Source organism: Mastomys coucha, unplaced genomic scaffold, assembly GCF_008632895.1.
Source record: "Mastomys coucha isolate ucsf_1 unplaced genomic scaffold, UCSF_Mcou_1 pScaffold7, whole genome shotgun sequence".
NCBI classification, from domain to species: Eukaryota; Metazoa; Chordata; class Mammalia; order Rodentia; family Muridae; genus Mastomys; species Mastomys coucha.
Genome location: NW_022196913.1, coordinates 94,889,279 through 94,908,311, shown reverse-complemented (window position 1 = coordinate 94,908,311; position 19,033 = coordinate 94,889,279). Strand labels below are relative to the sequence as shown.

The window sequence follows — 19,033 nt, the reverse complement described above, 5'->3', positions numbered from 1 at the left end:
CTGTAGACCAGGCTGGTCTCAAACTCAGAAATCTGCCTGCCTCTGCCTCCCAAGTTCTGGGATTAAAGAAGCATGTGCCACCACTGCCTGGTCCAAATTGATTTCTAAACAGTAAAAGAAAATGGATGTGCGCCAATAGAGAAAATATCCATATGTTAGTATTCCCCCCCTTTTAGAAAATAGTTATTAAGCACATACCATAGTGCATTTAATTACATGGTTGCTAGGTGGAAAAGCTTCCACATGTTTGTGTTCTGTATTGGCTATGTAGCTCCTGGAGCATCATTCTTACTCAAATGAGGAAACTCCTAACAGTTCATTGTTTTCATCGATTCTCTTAAGTATTAAGGTAGGCCAGACTGGCCTTTAACCCAAGACCTGCTGCCTCATTCTTCTAAGTGCTAGGATTATGGTTGTGTATTAATACTCAGCTTCATGATTTTTTTTCCCTACGAAGCAAACCTGCCTGCACAGTGTCAGCAACTGACAGCATCTGCTGCTGCTGGTGCTGGAAACACTAAGCAGCCAGGAAAAAATTCTCATGTGAGAAATTTGCATTCCTCTAGATGTGTATGAAAGGCTACGGTATTGAAATATGTAGTAGATGAGCTTGGGCATAGTGTTAATGACTAATTGAGTGTGTTTTCTAATAGTGTAGTATTAGTAACTTGGACATCAGAATAACCCAGCACCCCAGTAAATTTCAGTATCAACGCGTGATATCATAAATATTTTAAAAGATGGTTTGTAGGCAGGGCAGTGGTGGCACATGCCTTTAATCCCAGCACTTGGGAACTTGGGAGGCAGGGGCAGGCAGATTTCTGAGTTTGAGGCCAGCCTGATCTACAAAGTGAGTTCCAGGACATCCAGGGCTATACAGAGAACTCTGTCTCAAAAAAAAAAAAAAAAAAAAAAAAAAAAAAAAAAAAAAAAAAGATGGTTTGTTTGTTTGTCTGTCTATTTATTTATGCATTTATAAGATAGTACCCAGGCTGGTTTGAATTCATGATCTTCCTGCTTTAGACTCCTGGTAGAAAGAGAGAGAGAGAGTAGAGAGAGAGAGAGAGACAGAGAGACAGAGAATATGAATACATAAATTATAAATGTTCTTTTTCTTTGATTTTTTTTCTCCATTAACAACTATTTCCAGAAAACTGAAGTGCTGTTCCAATCCCATAGACAATAACTAGCAAAAGTGTGATCTGAGTGTAAGGACTCTTGAACTGAGGATCCCTTTTTGCTTATAGTGAACTTTAACTTCTAGCTTTAAATTATGCTAGTATTTTCTCTCTTGCCTCTGTGAGAAAGGGAAAAGCAGACATGCACAGATGTAGAACCAAAGTCTAGGCTTGCCTACAGCTGGGGGGCTTGCAACTTTGTTTTATGGGTTATGAATAACAAGGGAGAAACAACAAATGTGTTTTTCTTTAATAAAGAGACCCAGTTTTACTAGGTGTTCTGCTGCTTGAACTGTTAGCACAGGGATGGTTCAACACTTCTAAGCAACTGTTGTGGGCATTTAGACATTCAGAGACATAGAAATGGGAGCTATGAGGCCACTGGGGAACTTACAGGTAGAGACTTGGCATCCCACAATTTCTCTCCTCCCAACTCAGTATAATTTACATTATAAACCGTGGCGTAGAAGTTGAGTAATACTTTAAAATAGTAATTTACTACTTCCCAGACCCCGAAAAATCAGGAAGGTCGGGTCTGATTAAGTGAGATGAAATTGTGCTCTAAATTTAAGGCAGTTTTTGCAACAGTTGAATCACCTCAGGTGGAGCCTAGAGAGTTGTAAGGGAAATGAGAAAGTCTCCCCAGAGTAGCATGTAGTCAGCCACCAAAGTGGTGCCTCCCAGAGGTGAAATGGCTGTGTGTTTGGGTGTGTCGGGGGTGAGGGTGGGAATGGGGGGACTGGATTTGCTGATCCAGCTCTGCGGGCATGCGTCCGCTGACAACTGGGAGTTGCAGCCACACTCTGCAACCCTATTCACAACCCTCAGCTCCACACCTGCCCGATGTGCTGCGAGCTTCACTCACGTCTTTTTTTTTTTCTTTCTACTTTTCTGTTTACCTTTATCTGTTGACCTTTAACTATTGCCCAAATTTATATTCGGATGTTATCCTGAACACATAACCCAGACAGACATCAAGTTGCGGTAGAACTCAAACGAAGTCCACATGAAGAGCACGTAGAAGGGAAATAAAAGAAAGCAGAGGAGGAGTGGGAAAGAACAGAAAAGGAAGTAAAAGGCTAGTAAGGTTTTAGCAGATTTCAATTTTAACCTAACTTCGTAAATCCGCTTTCATTTTTTCCTAAACACCGCCACCTAGTGTCCATTGTACCTCATTGACTTTTTTCCCTTTTACCTTTTGCTTTGGGTGGGGGCAGGGGCGGGGACCGCAAGGATCAAGGAAAAAGGGCGCGGATGCCCTTAGGTTGAGAAAAATAACCTAGAAAACAAACTGTCCAGCCTTGGCGTCATTGAAATTTTAAAACAGTATTTTGGAAACGTTAAATAAAAGGCTTTCAAGAAGCAAAAGTAATTTCAGATGTCTTATGAGATGACTGCTTCCGTACACATCCTCAGGTTTATTGTTATCATCGTTATTATAAACTTCCTTTAGAAAATCTTTTGCATGTTTTCATGTCCGGGAATCATAAGGAAAAAAAAAAAGAAATTAAAAAATTTTTTTTCCCTCATTTCAGTGCTCAGCCCACCCACAGAGAAAACTGCAGGGGAGAGACGTTGACTTTTGCCTTTTGCTTAGAAAGTTTGGAGTTGGCAGGAAGAAAGGGTTAACAAATGGCAGACTAGTAGCTCTCTTTTTAGCGTCCTAGGCGGTTTGTGGAGGCTCCAGGTAGCGCGGGCACACACACACACACACACACACACACACACACACACACACACACAGCCCATATCCCGCCCAGGACAGTGATTTAGCCTAAGAGAACCGTTTGGCCTTAAAACAAATCACTTATATGCAACGGGGAGTTTATCAAGTCGAGGGAATCCTTGTAACGCAGACAGACTTGAGCAATATCTGCAGAGCAGGGCTCCCGGTTCCGCTGCCACTGTCTGAGGAGAGGTATCAGGCGGTGGTTAGCATCTGTGCTCTGCGTTTCTCTGCACACGTTAACAATCAAGTTAATTGAATTCATTGGAGTTTAGAAACGGCCTCTAGCTCTGAGAGGGCTTTGAATGGCCAATTTCTCTCTCTCCCCCCCACTCCTCCCCGCCTCCCATCCCGCCCAGTCCCTCCCCTCCGGGTTCCCCAGTCTACACCTCCCTCCTCCACTCCCCTCACCCCCACTCCCTCCTCCGTCCTATTAAAACACCCACCGGCTCACTTGTTAAGACCCCCTTAAGTTGGAGGAGGCAGAAAGGCAACAACAGCGAAGAAGAAGTCACGGCGTCTGGAAAGAATTACCCAGTCCTGGCTTCAAGCAGCCCATTGAACCGGGGACTTGAACCAGCCAGACTTCTCCTTTTCTGCTCTTGCTAGGCTCCGCTGAATCTTCACCGGGCTTTTAGGGTGATGTGAAAAAAAAAAAAAAAGAGACTTTGAGTCGTCGGAGGGAAGGAGATTGGAGCAAATAGCAAATCAGGGGAAAGAGTTAATTTATTTTTAAAGCACATTTAACAAAAAGAATTAGAAGACTTAACTGCAACGGAAATAATAAAAGAGAATATTAGTGCAATTTCTTCTTAAAGAGGGGAGAACCAAGCATTTAAAACTCCCCCATCTTTTTTTTTAAATGTTGTTTTTAAATTTCTTATTTTTTTTGGCCGGTCGTCTCAAATTCATCTGATTTCTTATTACCTCAATTTTGGAAACTTCCTTCCACGACCCTCCGGGACCACACAGACAGGCGGAGGACGAGTCTATGAGAAGGAGCTGAACAAGGTACGTTATACAGATGCGTTTGGGTGAACTTTGAATGCCCTAGATAGATCGGGGATACAGAAGAAGTTTAAACAGAGCTTTAAAAAAAATACCTAGTTTCTATAGAAACATTTGGGGTCTGAAGTGCCCCCCCGCCCCCAACAGACTGTCCATGAGGGAATACTGCCAATCACTATCAAGTCTCGCAGCCTACCCTGGGCTTTAATCATCCGGTGAAATCCGCTGCCTCTCTGGGCGCACAGGTAACTTGCGTGGCTAAGGAAAGTTGATTGTCCCGGGTGTACTTTTCCACTGGGCATCTTCCCGAGGGTCAAAGGGAGTCCGGATTTAGAAAACAAGGATTTCCACTGTGTAAGGAAAATTCACCCTACAGCTGTCCTTACCTTCCTACCCTTCCCTTTTTTTTCTCCCCAACCCCCACCAGTATGTGGGCAGGAACACCCTGGCACAGTCCTGTGCGGGGGTGGGGGGTGGGGCAAAAACAAAAAAGCTCAATTTTGGCTTGCACTGAAAGGGTTAAACGTTCCGGGTTTCCAGCTACGCTAGTCTGGAAGAGACCTCAAGGAAGGAAAGTACTGCGCCGCCACCTCCTCGCGCTACCATCCTGGTTCAGCCACTCCCCCCTTTTCCCGGGCCTCCACTCCTTTGCAGTTTCCAAACTCCATTAAAGTGTCAGGCAGAGAGCATCCGGGCACAGCCACCCTGAGAAAGCCATTCTGGGGCAAGGGGTCCCTCACGAAAGCTGTGGCATTCGCCACTGGGGGAGAGAGAAGAGCGCGCATCCCTCCTTGAGCCGGCCGGCCGGCCAGCAGCCCATGGGCAGGGCGTGCGCGGGGACAGCGCTGCGCTCCCGCAGCTGCACCAAGTCCAGAGCCAAATCCGACGTGGCACGGAGCACGCTGGCGCTTCTTTCCTCCGTTGCAGCTGGAGACGCTGTGGTGTGGGGGGGATTTGGGGACTCAATCTCTAGCCCCTTGCCCAATGTGGGGTCGAGGGGCCCTGGGAACCTGGGAAGAGGTGGGAGGAGAGCCAGAGACGGGATAATCAACACCTTGGGCCGAATTCGTCACGGTGGTTCCCGCCCAGAGTGAGCCAGGGCTTAGAAATCAGTCCCGGTGAACCAGAGGGCGGGTCTGAAAGGAGGGTCTGTGTAAGGGTGAGAACTTCGTGGCGTCAGAGGCGGCTTCCTCTGGCCTAAGAAAGGCAGCCCAGGGGAAACAGCTCTGAAAGGACCATTAAGACTTGGAAGAAGGGCTGGAAGCACAGGCGGTGTCTGAGGACGAAGTCTTCTAAGACCCAGGTCTCATTACATAGTCGTAGGTGCCCGTTGCCACCAGCACCGGTCTGGATAGCCCCCAAACTCCTGGGTACACTATTCTCACTCGGATACCCTTGCCACTAGGAAGTCAGCTGCAGCAACCGCGTCCTGGCTTGAGACTTGTAGAAGCCCAGGAGGCCCCGCTCCGCCCATCTCACTTCACTACCTCCTGGGACCCTTTACTGCCAAATGAGTCTCTGTAGCAGCTGCACAGAAACGCTACACTCCTTCAACCCACGTGGCTGGGCTGGGATTGCATTTGATGTCACACCCTGGGAGGGGTGTGTGATGAAATAGATTTGGAGGCTCTGATTGGCCAGGAAGCTCCCCTTCCTCCCCCACCCCTCCAGAGTCCAGAGTTTATACACTCACTCATGGTCTGCTTAGTGTAAAGCAAACAGTAGATGGGCTTCCTTGAAGTGGGGAGACCAGCTTCCAGCCCATTGTAGATTTCAAGGCTTAGCCTGGGATTTCCCACTGAAGAGAGGCAGTGTACCTCTGGGGGTGTTAAATCTAGGTGTGATTAATAGGTTCTTTTAAGAATAAATATTTGAATGGTCAACACATACTTGATCTGAGAATATACTTTTTTTTATTGAAAAGTGCATTTCCGTGAAACGAACTAAAACATATATCTATGTTCAGAAACCTATTTATGAATAACATTTTACATTTTGCAAAGATAAATTGGGTTGAAAAGAACCCAAACTTTAAATCTATGTTTTGTTGTTCAGCCTATGCAAAATGACTCATTCATAAACCTAATGTTTAATTTTCCTACATAAGATTAGTAATTCAAATTGAGATCGTGTTTTTTTGAATAGTAATAATCTTCTCCCAGAGGTGTTCCTAGTAGATAGAAAGAAAATTTCCAGTGAAAATTTAGAGACATAAAGCACAGATGTGGCGTATATGTTAAGCATCCACTGTTTGCAATTTGAGACAAACTCAAGTCCTGTATGGAGGTTCTGAATTAAAGCCTTGTATCTGGATTAACAACTTTCCTATTCTTGTTTCCATACACATTACCAGAGTCAGATGGCTTGAGGCATGCACTGTAAATGTAGTGATTAGATACATTGTACCTAGATTGTTTCTGTTATATCTAAAGCTTAATCCAAACTAGCAAATAAAGTCATCAGCATATAAAGTCCAAATATGTAACAGATTAGTGATTAGCATCACATCTGAATATCACTCTCCAGAAGGTAAATACGATCAGCTGTTGTCCAGGAAAACAGGACTTGCCCAACCGGTGATTAAGAGATAAAAGTTACTAGAAAGTAAGTGAGCTTGCAGTACTCTTTGTTGTTGACTCTGCAGGATGTTACTTCACAGCATTGAGTTTCATAATTCCATTTCCATTTGTGTTATCTGTACCAGCAAAGATTTTTTGGCACTGTGGGTTAAGCCTGTATCTTGGATTCAAAGTGGAGATCCCCTTTGGGGATTTTTATTCTAAAAATAATTTTAAATCTGAGAATGTATAATAAAAAGTTGTATATTGTTAACTTCCCTGCATCTTGCATGATATGCAGTCCATAAAATTAGTGTAATGAGGGACTAACACATGAGTTCTGTGTCTTTTCTGAGTTCTTTTCAGCCTTGCGTACCTAGGCTGTGTTCGTCTAGAAGCTTCGAGGATAGGGACAGAGCTCCTATTAGCTGAAAATGGCTTAGAGCTTCCTATATAGAAAACCCATTTGCCATGATTTATCATAACTTGTCTTTAACCATTTTCTCTGTCACAGAAACTTGCATAGAACGAGTATGGACTTGCTACATATAGCTTTACATTACTCCAGGATTCCTGGATGTTTGTGTTGCAGTTTATTGTGTAACATTTTAACCTAAAGAGTAAGTTTCTAAGCCCAAGTCAAATGAAGAGTCCATGTCAACTCATGGTGATTTCCTCTTCCACCATGAACACTATGCGGGATGGTGAAGCTCAGGAGCCACTAGCGGTTGGAAGACGGATGTAGTAGAAGTACACGATTAACCCTGATGGTGTAACTGAGAGACATTTGAAATCCCAAGTATGATTAGTGTGACAAGGCTGTGAGAAGGCTTTGTATTCTGATCCTGCCCGGTTGGCTCCAGGGTCTTTGGTAGGGAAACCTAGGTGAGGCTAGAAATAACAAGGCAACTTCAAAGAGAAATGAAGAAAGAGCGCAGGTCACAGGAATGTATAGCACTGATTTGCTCTGATATGGTCTTCATATGGTCCTCAACTTCTAGATCAGATTTCCAGTCCCAAAAACTAACAGAAGGAAACCACATAATGCCCATCATGGGGAAGGAGGACTTTAACTCTAACTCAGTGAGCGCTAGCCCAGGATTTGTTGCACATTAAAATCTTGTGCTAAGCTAGTTATAGCTTGTATCAGGGGATGGTGGTGTGATCAGCAACATGCCAGTTGATTTTAGATGTCTTTAGGTCAATTGTATCTACAGCAACAATTGGGAACCACTACATTTTCACCTTTCATTCAGTATCTGTTCTTTGTTCATGACTAGCTGGCAGAAAGTTACCCCATGTGAATACCTTTTATTATGAAGATGAAAGTGGGCATTATCTTTGCGGATGTTACATGCCTGCATCACGTAGATTGTGCACAGCATATATGGCCTATAGGATCAAAAATGAAGCCCTTATAAAATATTTCAATGAATTTATGGTAAAGAAAATGTATGTTCCAGTACTGGTTTTGTATACTGATAGAGTTTGGAGCTATGCTTTTGTTAAAGAAATAGCCATTAAGTGACTTCTGTCATCTCTGCCACTTGATGTGATTACCTATTGGTCAGAACTTAAGAGTCTTCTTTAAGATTTGAAAATGTAATGCAGAGGAGAGGAAATAGAAGTTTACTCTACAAATTAGTATTTCTTATTTGCATTAAAATATTGCCTGGTATCAACAATAATGACCACAAGAAACACTTTTAACTATATGCCATATTTCAAGTAAATATGCATTTCAAGAAAGTAGAATTACAAAGATCTCATTAATATTTATTTTTAAAGTATTTATTTGAATGAGATTCTCCTTTTTGTTAATCTCATCATCTTTTTTTTTTTTTTTTTTTTGTGGCTCCATGTGATAGCACTATTCCATAGTTTAAGAAACTGAAGGTAGTTTATCTTATGTACCTTATTCAAGGTTACCCAGAGATTAAAAAGAGGAACTGGGATTCAATCTCAACTCACTCTCTTTCCTTAGGCCACATTCTCTGGAATGAATGAAGGCTGGGTTTGAACACAAGTACATCTGAGGTCAAAACTTCTACTAATCTGGCCAAGGCCTCATAATCTCTCCAGTTGAAGAGTTACCATACATGCACACACACAACCGCAAGTCATTAGAGCCAAATTACAAAGCTGTATGAGTATTAGTGAACAGAATAGAGCCTCAGGGGACAGCCTTTCAGTGTGTAAAAGATGATCGTCTTATCCCTCAAACCCCAAACATGACCCCTGTACTCATAAAGTTGCTAAGATTGCAACTTATAATTGCTCTCAGGGATCATGCATATCTTCTGTCTTTATTATCTTTATTGCCCTGAAGCCTTCTAGAGCTGGTCTGGGACTCCTCATAGTCATTAAACTGTAAACACTGGGAAGGTACTCTCTGACTTAATCTCAGTTGCTTTTTCCAGATGCTCATGCAACAAATCTCAGTGAACTTCAGCTCCCCAGATCAAACGTAGAGCAGTGCTATATGAAATCTATGAGCACTCTGTTCTCAACAGGATCCCAAGACAAAGAGAGCAGCTGGTCGCCTCTTCTTATTCAATAGCTTCCTGTCTTTATGACATGAAAGGTCAAGGGTGAGGAAAAGGCTCTGTCTGATGCTTACTGACCCAGGGTCTCATGTGTGGGAGATGGGCTACCAGCACAGCTTTGTCCCTGTCCACAGGTGGCAGCACTTGGAACAGTAGTGTCTTTCTCGGGGCAAGGCAGGATTTCTGATGCTACCAATAAAATGGCACTTGCATAGATGGGTCAGTAGCTTATTCGGAAGCAAGACTATTTTCCATTTCTTCAGGCTGTGTGCATATGGGACAGTACAGAAGCCCAGGTGGTTTTGAATATTGCCACCCATATATCTGGCTCCACATTCATTCTCCACACACCATAATTACAAGAACACATCTAAAAGTTCTTCCCTTCTTTCTTCATGCTATACAGTTTTGGTTTGTTTGTTTTAGCTAGAAACAAGAGACTTTGGTCTAATTTCTCATAAGGATTCAAAATTTCTCACCAAATGCTCTCTGAATTTTAGTACACTGTGTGGGTCCTATGCTGATTTGTGACTTTGGGCAGGTCACTTCAGTGCTCAACATTTGTTTCTTGACCATAAACATGTATTGCTGTGGTGTGTGATTAATATTATTCTTGCCACCTATAGACAAGAATATGAAAAATACTAGATAAAAATAAAAGAAAAGCATGGCCGGGCAGTGGTGTCGTATGTCTTTAATCCCAGCACTTGGGAGGCAGAAGCAGGCAGATTTCTGAGTTCGAGGCCAGCCTGGTCTACAGAGTGAGTTCCAGGACAGCCAGGGCTACACAGAGAAACCCTGTCTCGAAAAACAAAAACAAACAAACAAAAAAATAAATAAATAAATAAAAATTAAAAAAAATTAAAAAAAAATAAAAGAAAAGCCTTTCTTTACCACTTGAGGGAAATAAATGATAAACAAATGGTAAGGATGGCAATTTTGATGAAATATCTTTCACTCCATAGATATTTATGGCATATTAACTGTAAATCAGGCAGTATTTTATGTCGTTATGTCATTTTATATTATATTAGTAAAAACAGCAGGTAAATAAATGGATGGATGGATGGATGGATAGGTAGGTAGGTAGATAGATAGATAGATAGATAGATAGATAGATAGATAGATAGATAGATAGATAGATTGTAAGATTACACTGTACTTGAGTAACTTCTTACATTCCGTTTTAACCTAGATGTCTGAGGAGAATGGCATTTACTAAGTAACTGCTATCAAGTCCAAGTCCAGTTGCTATTTATAAGTCAATGAGCTAAAATTGTGATCCTGCCACTTCACAAATTCAAGTTTTACATTTTGAATATTTCCAGAATGTAAATTCCTAAATCATCTTAGGATTTAGGACTGAAATAACCCAGCTTCTCTAACTGAACAGAGAAGCCACATAGACATATTCTTCTTTTAGTAGGAAAGTAGGTTTGTGTAACAGAGTGTTTAAATTAAAGATTGTCTCAGGAAGTTTTACACATATGGTTCCCACATCTATGAAATTGCTCAGAGCTTGTAAATCACACACACCACACACTAACACACACAAACACACACATACACACACACCACACACATAGGTACACACACCACACACACACACCACACACACAAACACATACCACAAACACATACCACAAACACACACGCCACACACATACACACACAAACACACATACACAGACAAACACACATACCACACACACACACACACCACACACATACACACATACCACACACACCACACACATATACACACACACACACCACACACATAGATACACACACACCACACACACACACTACACACACACACCACAAACACACACACAACACGCATACACACACACACACACACACGCCACACACAAACACACACACATACACATACCACACACATAGGTACACACACCACACACACACACACTCCACACACAAACACACACCACAAACACATACTCCACACACATACACACATACCACACACACCACACACAAACACACACGCCACACACACCACACACAAACACATATACCACACACACGTACCACACACATAATCACACACCACACATACCACACCACACACACACACACACACACACACACACACACACACACACACCACATCATGTATATCACTCCCTGAGATCAATGCATCTGCATCTGCTTGGCAAAGCAGGCCTCACCAAAGTTCTTTTTGCCCCTTGGCCTGTTCTGAGATGCTCTGCGTGCCTCTCCAGGCAGTACTGAGCTGTGGCAGGAATATAAAGGTTCAATTCTAACTGCATTTCTGCAGTTTGTTAGCAACTTTCCCAGGCTTCAAAAGGACATTCTGTAGACGCCTATGATGTAAGAGGGTGTTCCCACCTCAGCTGAGGCCAGCAGATGCTATGCGAACACTCTCGACATCCATGTGTGCTGATAAAAGGCAGGGAAAATGTGAATAATGGAAGACTGGCAGGCTGTTCTTTCGTTAGTGGTGGTGATTTTGAGCACAAGCTAAGCACACACTTAAGCTTCTCCCTGGCAAACGCTTTGGTCCCCTTGAAATTTTTCACTCTTGTGAGAATGACTCATGTCTTGGAAATGACGAGCTCCAAGTCTGGTGCTTACAGCACCTTTAGGCATTGGTTAATGTGCCCTCTGGGATTGCTCAGCATCCCGTCAGCTGTATTAATTAACAAGGGATGGCGTCCTTGCTCACCTCTCACAGAAAACTCCCCAGCTTGCCTTTTTCCAGCAGACTTAACTTTGCATTTGTGCTAAGGTTGCTGTTATCAGGCCCTCATACCTCACACTGTGGTGTCCTGTATATCTGCTCAGAGTGTAACTCACATCTGTAGTTTGCTCAGGATGTTTTTTTTTTCAGCTTCCTAGCCAACAGACCCTTTAAAGTGGGTTGTGACTCTGGGTTCTAGAAACACTCTCCACACTGCTTCACTCTGCTCCTCAGCACAGCGTTATTTTGAAGAGTCTGATCAACCTGATCATATCCATGTAACAGAAGAAAATGATGTCTACAAGGTAGAAAAAAAGCCAGCCATGGTCTCTGACCTACTCTGCGTTATCTCGGTTATACTAACTAAGGTTAATGATATATATATATATATATATATATATGTATATATATATATACATATATATATATATATATATGATGTTCAATTAAAAATTAAGTACATTAAGTATGCCAGCTATCGCTGACATGAGTCCAAGCAGTTACCTTGATTGGTGAGTATCTACATTCCATATTTAATTCAATAACCAACTTCTCTTTTCATCTTGGGGTGATATATTCTCCCAGAACTTTTCTGAAATATATTTAAACCAGAGGACAATGAAAATTGGAGGAAGAGTATCTTCTCTTTTAAATCTTTCTCTCTTCTACTAGAAGAGGCATGTCTTAAATTTCCACAGTCCCCAATGTCGTAGCTAGACCATATTTATTGTCTGTAGACTAAGAGAAGTAACATTACGGGTGGAATGACACAAAGTAATCTCTGAGCAGTGTAGCACATACCCACTTAAATATAATTAGATGCAATAGAATGCAGAAAACGGCCACACAGTTGTTAATGGCCAAGATGATACCATATTCCTATGGAATATTCATATGTACAGTTTGATAAAGAATTATTAGGAAAGTATAAGTAACATATAAGAGATTTTTTAAAAAATTTTTATTTATATGAGTACACTGTAGCTGTCTTCAGACACACAAGAAGAGGGCACTAGATGCCATTACAGATGGTTGTGAGCCACCATATGGTTGCTGGGATTTGAACTCAGGACCTCTGGCAGACTAATCAGTGCTCTTAACCACTGAGCCATCTCTCTAGTCCCCAAAGAAGAGATTTTTATAGAGATAATTTTAGTCAAATTTTTCATTTAAAACAAAATCATTCCGTTTCATAAATTATTATGTATTAATTGTATGCAAGTCTGACCAATTCCCAAAGTAGATGTGAAAACCTGAAGAAACACTGTATTTATAACAAATTATGTGTCATATAGTAGTTCATTTCTACAAGAGAGGGGTTAAAATAAAATAAAAAGGTTTGTGAAGCAAATTCAAATGCTCAGAATCAAATATGTTTTGGAAAAAAAACAAAAAAACAAAACTTCTCTAGTCCTTAAATTACTTAAAATCTTTTTTAGACAGATATACACAGGTTCTTGGGGTTAATTGTCCAGATGACTTGGCAAATTCCAAATAAGTATTAAACCTTGTCTCTAAATAAATAAATAAATAAATAAATAAATAAATTGGAAGGTGGGCAGCACTGATTTGTCACTAAATAAATAAGTAAATAAATAAATAGATGGAATGTGGGCAGCACTGGTGGCATATGGCCCTGGAAGTTGTCATCTGGTTTTCACATGCATGCACAATCATGTGCATATATGCTTGCACACAGAGACACACATACATACATATATGTACCAACTTTATTTAGAGTACATGTAGAATTTAGGGGTTAATTGGGAGTTAAAACAAGCTTAAGGTTTTACCTGCTAGATCTTTTCATTTAGGTTGGACTTCAGCTGTTGAAATTCAGGGGAACCTTATTTCTTACCCAATGATTCCATTGTTCTTTCTAATAGTATGCATTTTGTTCTATGATGCTGTTATTTTCCTGATCCTCATGACTGTATCAACTAACAGTGGTGGGTGGAAGTAACAGACATATGAACATGGGAGCTTTGAAATATTCTTACACATGACATCTAGGGGTAAAGCATCTTAAGGTTAAAGGGGAATTTGTAAAATGTGAATATTATCATTGAGCAGGTCTTAAAAAAACAAACACACAAACAAAAGCCCTGAGATCCAAAGATGTGAGATGATGCATGCAAGGTCATAGGACTAATTGATAAGCCAGTCCCAGAACTCAGTCTTCCTAATCTCTAACCTCATCCAGATGCTTAGAGAAGATGTAAGCCTAGGGACATGCGTTAGAGATGAAATGAAGTCATAGTTGGGAAATTCAGCAGAGTCTCCTGTGGATTTGTTACTCATCAGTAATTAGGGACTGAAGAAAGTATTGAGCAGGCAAAAAGTTTACTTTGTATTTATGCAATGTCAGTATAATGCCTAACTATGGCTACTACAGAGAGAGCTGCCATAGACATAGGACTCTAAAAACAATGTATCAAGGTATGTGTTCAATGCACTGAGACACAAACTAGCACTCCTCACTCATTCTAGGCTTGAAATAGTCCTGTGAGTTGTGTTATCAGGGCATCCTGACTTTAGAGATCTACCATGGAGTTAGCATAATGAGTTAAGTAAGAAACTAAGTGTTACAATCCCTGAATGCTGTGTCGGGGAGGGACACAGCAAGTCCTATTCCTAGCTTGGGAGCTATTGTCACTGATAGCTGCTGGGGAATGTCTTCCTCAGTGATGCATCCCCTAGTAGGTTCCATGCACACATTGGCAGCAGTAAGAGGACAATGTGGATTAGAAAACAAAAAAAAGCACGTGGAATTGGGAGGGGGACATGGTGGCAGCATGGGACAAGTTGGAAAGGAGGAAGTAGGCGTTAGAATTGATCAAGCACATGGAATATGTGTATGAAATTATCAAACAATGAATATAAAATAAATAAAACTAAAGGGGGTGACCCTGAATACTCTTTCTACAGTTCTTCCTGCCACCCATGCTATCTGGATGTGATACCTAAGGGGTCAGAGTGGTTAACCAAAAGTATCTCTGATTACATTTCAGATGCATTGTGAGAGGTTTCTATGTGTCCTGAGAATAATTGGAACTACACTTTTCGGAGTGTCTCTCCTCCTCGGAATCACAGCTGCTTATATTGTTGGTTACCAGTTTATCCAAACAGATAATTACTATTTCTCCTTTGGGCTGTACGGTGCCTTTTTAGCCTCACACCTCATCATCCAAAGCCTCTTTGCCTTTTTGGAACATCGGAAAATGAAAAAGTCCCTTGAAACCCCCATTAAATTGAACAAAACTGTAGCACTCTGCATTGCTGCATATCAAGAAGACCCTGACTACTTACGGAAATGTTTGCAATCTGTGAAAAGGCTGACCTACCCTGGGATTAAAGTCGTGATGGTCATAGATGGAAATTCAGATGATGACCTTTATATGATGGATATCTTCAGTGAGGTCATGGGCAGGGACAAATCAGCCACTTACATCTGGAAGAACAACTTCCACGAAAAAGGACCTGGTGAGACAGAAGAGTCCCATAAAGAAAGCTCACAACATGTAACCCAACTGGTCTTGTCGAACAAAAGTATTTGCATCATGCAAAAATGGGGTGGAAAGAGAGAAGTCATGTACACAGCCTTCAGAGCACTGGGGCGAAGCGTGGATTATGTACAGGTAGGTCTGAAAATGCCTGCCAGGGCAAACATACATTGAAATAAAGCAGCTTTTGTATCTCTCCAGTCCTATGCTATAGCCCATCCTTGTCCCTTCTGAACACAGTGCTCCTTTCAGCCCATTGGAAAACAGCATGACTGTTAAAAGCACATTTTGAAAGACAGGGGAAAAAAAACCCAACCTTGTAAAACTGTTAAGACCATCTATGAAAGTGCTTCCTTGTGTATGCAATTGGTTAGAAATCTGGATTATTTGGACAGGACACCCCTCCTTTCGTTCTCTCCTTTTTCCTTAGTTCTTCTCTGACCCTCTAGGTACTGCCAAGTAAAATCCAACATCCTTGTCAACACTGTTTAAACACACACACACACACACACACACACACACACACACACACACACACACACACACACACACGAACAACAGCAGCAGCAGTAGCAGCAGCTCTGTAAGAAAACAGTGTTTTGCCTGAGTGGAAAGTTCTTCAGAGAGGCTGCAGACTGGAGGGAAGACTAGACAATGATAGGTGGGTTGACAAGGTAAAAGCAGAGCTTTGGAAATGACTTTGATTGTAAAAAGAGAATTTTAAAACTAAGAAAAATAAGAACTGAGGAAAATAAAAGGAGGGGTGAACCATCGTAGAGGGAGCAAACCCAGAGTAATGTTTATTTCACTCCCCAAACTGCATTACCTCACTGCAACTTGACCTTTGAAAGAGTTTGGGATGATGTGTGCTTGCTGGAAAATTAGGCAGGCTCTGTCTTTCCTTAATTCCCTTCTAGCTTTCTCTAAGGTTTCTCTTCCCTCAGTTCCCACCAAGTATGGGGCAATTTTCTCTTCTTAATTTGCTTGCAGCTTCTTCAGTTAGATTTTGACCATGAAGAGATCCAGAAAAGAGAAATACATCTACCACAAGCAAGCTGCTGTAGCCCTTTGTCGATCCTCATAGATGTGAAACCCTGGTTTCAGAAGTGAGATTCTATTGTTCAGGGGATATATTGACACCTATCATGCTCCCAGGATCAATAATGAGAATGAGCAGGGACTGAGTAATGAGTTTAGAGTCATTGCCTGAGGATCTTTCTAATTATGATAATAATTAGCAGTTGACTGAGAAAGTCAATTGCCTTGAGCCTCAGTTTACCAGATAGAATAAATCAACCTTAAAAGTGCTTTACCATAATTATGTCAAGCAATACATCCCTAGGGCTTAGCCAAAGTTACAATGTTATTTCATGCATAACTAAAGATTTTACTATAAATATGTTGTTTATTATATTACATTCCAATTTATGCTAAAATATATAGAGTTTACATTGTGTTACCATGGGGCTAATTTCAGTTAGTGTTTTAAGAATGGGAGATATTTCACTAGTCTCTGTTTGCATATTAATATCACATTCATGGAGCCTGCATAAGTCTTCTCTTTTTGTCTCCTAATTTCTCAGTAGTAGATCTTTTGGTATTAAGTAAGTTTCAGTGATTTCTGGATATTTGATGTTTATTTGCATGCTCTAGCTTTGGAAGCTAGATGGGAAGATGATCGGACGTTTCCCAAGGAAGATATGGCAGATAGCTTAGAACACAAAGAATAAACTTTTGTATCTTAAGTGAGAAAACATCTGTTTAATTCTAGTTACATTCGTCAATTCCAATGAAGACATCATTGTGTGCACTCGCTCTGTTCTTTCTTTTTCTTAACCTACTTCTCACAACTCCCCTTTTCCCATCATTCTTGTTTTGAAATTTGTTTGTTTCCTTGACTACTTTGAACTCTGCCTGTCCAGGAAAAAGTAATACAAAATATGAAAGGATACAGTTGGCTGTCTGCTGCAATCTTCCTCTAGGCTAAGCCTTCTAGAAGACTGATCTCAGTAACTGCTGGTATCTAGGCTCTGAGGCCTTCTGAGACTCTCATCCAGTCACAAGCACTCAAACAAGATTAAAAATCATTTAGTATCCTGAAGCATCCCTTCCTATGTTGTCCCTCATCAAATCTCTTGTAAGATAACCATGCTTGACTATAAAATGGCAGCTACTTATGGTTCAAGCTAAACACAGAATACTCTAATTCTCTTTTCTGGCTGATCCAAAGCTTGAAAATTGTAAAGTAGAGGGCAAATTGCCACAAAAAGCAGAGTGGTGTGAAGACAGTAGTGACAAAGCACTGCTGGTGCTTGAACTTGGGTATAAATGCCTTAAGGAGAGGAAGAAGCAATGCCCCATGGGAAAAGACACTGGGGACAGAGAGCTAAGGGAAGATTGTGGCCATCTGTGTACTTGCGAGAATACTGACTCACTATGGAGAGGTGTGGCCAAGACGTTTGGTTGCTAGTCACAGCTGGTCTTTGGTGCTCTTCAGTACTCTGTGCACTTGAGTTTGGATTTCTGGCTTATTGTTCTCATGACCTATTATTTCATATCTTCACCATGCTCCCAGTTCCCTGTCCAAACTCCTCCCTGCCTAACTCCTAACAGATGATCTCACCTCCTACTAAGGAGAAACCCAACAATACTGTTTCTGAATGTTCATAAAGCCATCCTTACCCTCTGTTGAGTATCCTGTTTCAATAGCACTTAATCTGACTGACTTTGTGTATCAATGCTGTCCTTTCTAGCTGATCTCCACAAACCCCTCAGACCCCTCGGCTGGCTCAGGAATAAATCTTTAGTAATTGTGAACTCTACCTTCGTCTTCTAGGCTGACTAATGCCCCCAACTTGAAGCCTTTCAAACATCTAGTATTCTTCCAGAATGCTGAGGAAGTTCTCAGACAGGGAATGTCTGTGTAGTAGCAGCTTCCCTGTGGTGATGCTAGTTCCTCTCAAGGATAGAGAGCACAGAAAAATAGAACAAGAAAATAAAGTGAGGAAACGCAGTGAAAGGAACATAAACTTGACTGGTAGAGAAGGAAAACAGAAGAAAGGGAAGATTTTAGACATTTAAATGGATGCATTTTGTAATGACACCATTTTTCAAGAAAGGAGATAGTCTAACCTAATGGCCTATGCCTCTCCAAAGTGGAAGAGTCTTTTTCACATCCTCAAAAGCATACTCACTTTGGTTATTTTATTTATTAAAGCAACATACATTATGATAGTCTATTTTATGTATTGAAAAATCAGAATGAACTAACCTGAATTATCTGTACAAAATAAGTGATCATGGATGGATCAATGCTTTGCAATATATACCTATGATTTTTTTCCTGAATTTTTGGAAGTTTAAGATTAATTTTTAACATAACATTGTTAGGAGGTAAGACATATTTTGATATCCACATTATACAATTGTTGATTCATGTCTCTTATCTTTGAACATGCACAATATAGCAAAGTAGTCAGCAGTCTGCAAGACAAAGAACCAACAACATCCCCTGATGTGTGTGTTAGGGATTTCCCAACTAGAAAGAATCCTATAAATATGAACATTTTCTAAAAGGAGGATTACAAGTGACAATTTTCCCATTATTTTAACATAACAGTATCATAGGCATCCAGATTTCTTTGAGTAGGAAAACATAAAGCTAGATACTTCATAAATGCACCATTGGTCATCATTTTCATAGAACATACACACATTCATACATGTATTTGTGTGAGTGTAGATGCATATATACCATGGAGTATATGTAGTGGTAATCCAGTGTCA

At 41.0% G+C, this 19,033-nt stretch overlaps 1 protein-coding gene and 1 long non-coding RNA gene across 2 annotated transcripts in view; one reads left to right on the top strand and one right to left on the bottom strand.

The window, feature by feature from the left end:
• Nucleotides 1–3,358: 3,358 nt before the first annotated feature.
• Nucleotides 3,359–19,033, top strand: part of Has2 (hyaluronan synthase 2) — a 28,462-nt gene continuing 12,787 nt past the window's right edge. Inside the window, exons 1-2 of the mRNA XM_031359063.1 lie at nt 3,359–3,915; nt 14,756–15,382. Of these exons, the coding sequence (XP_031214923.1) occupies nt 14,756–15,382 (627 nt within the window). The 5' untranslated portion in view covers nt 3,359–3,915. The remainder of the gene's footprint in view (nt 3,916–14,755; nt 15,383–19,033) is intronic.
• Nucleotides 3,439–7,862, bottom strand: LOC116082213. Its single transcript, XR_004115212.1, has 4 exons — nt 7,766–7,862; nt 4,109–4,262; nt 3,832–3,954; nt 3,439–3,535 (listed from the first exon to the last, which is right to left on the bottom strand). It is a non-coding gene; the product is annotated as an uncharacterized LOC116082213 (long non-coding RNA).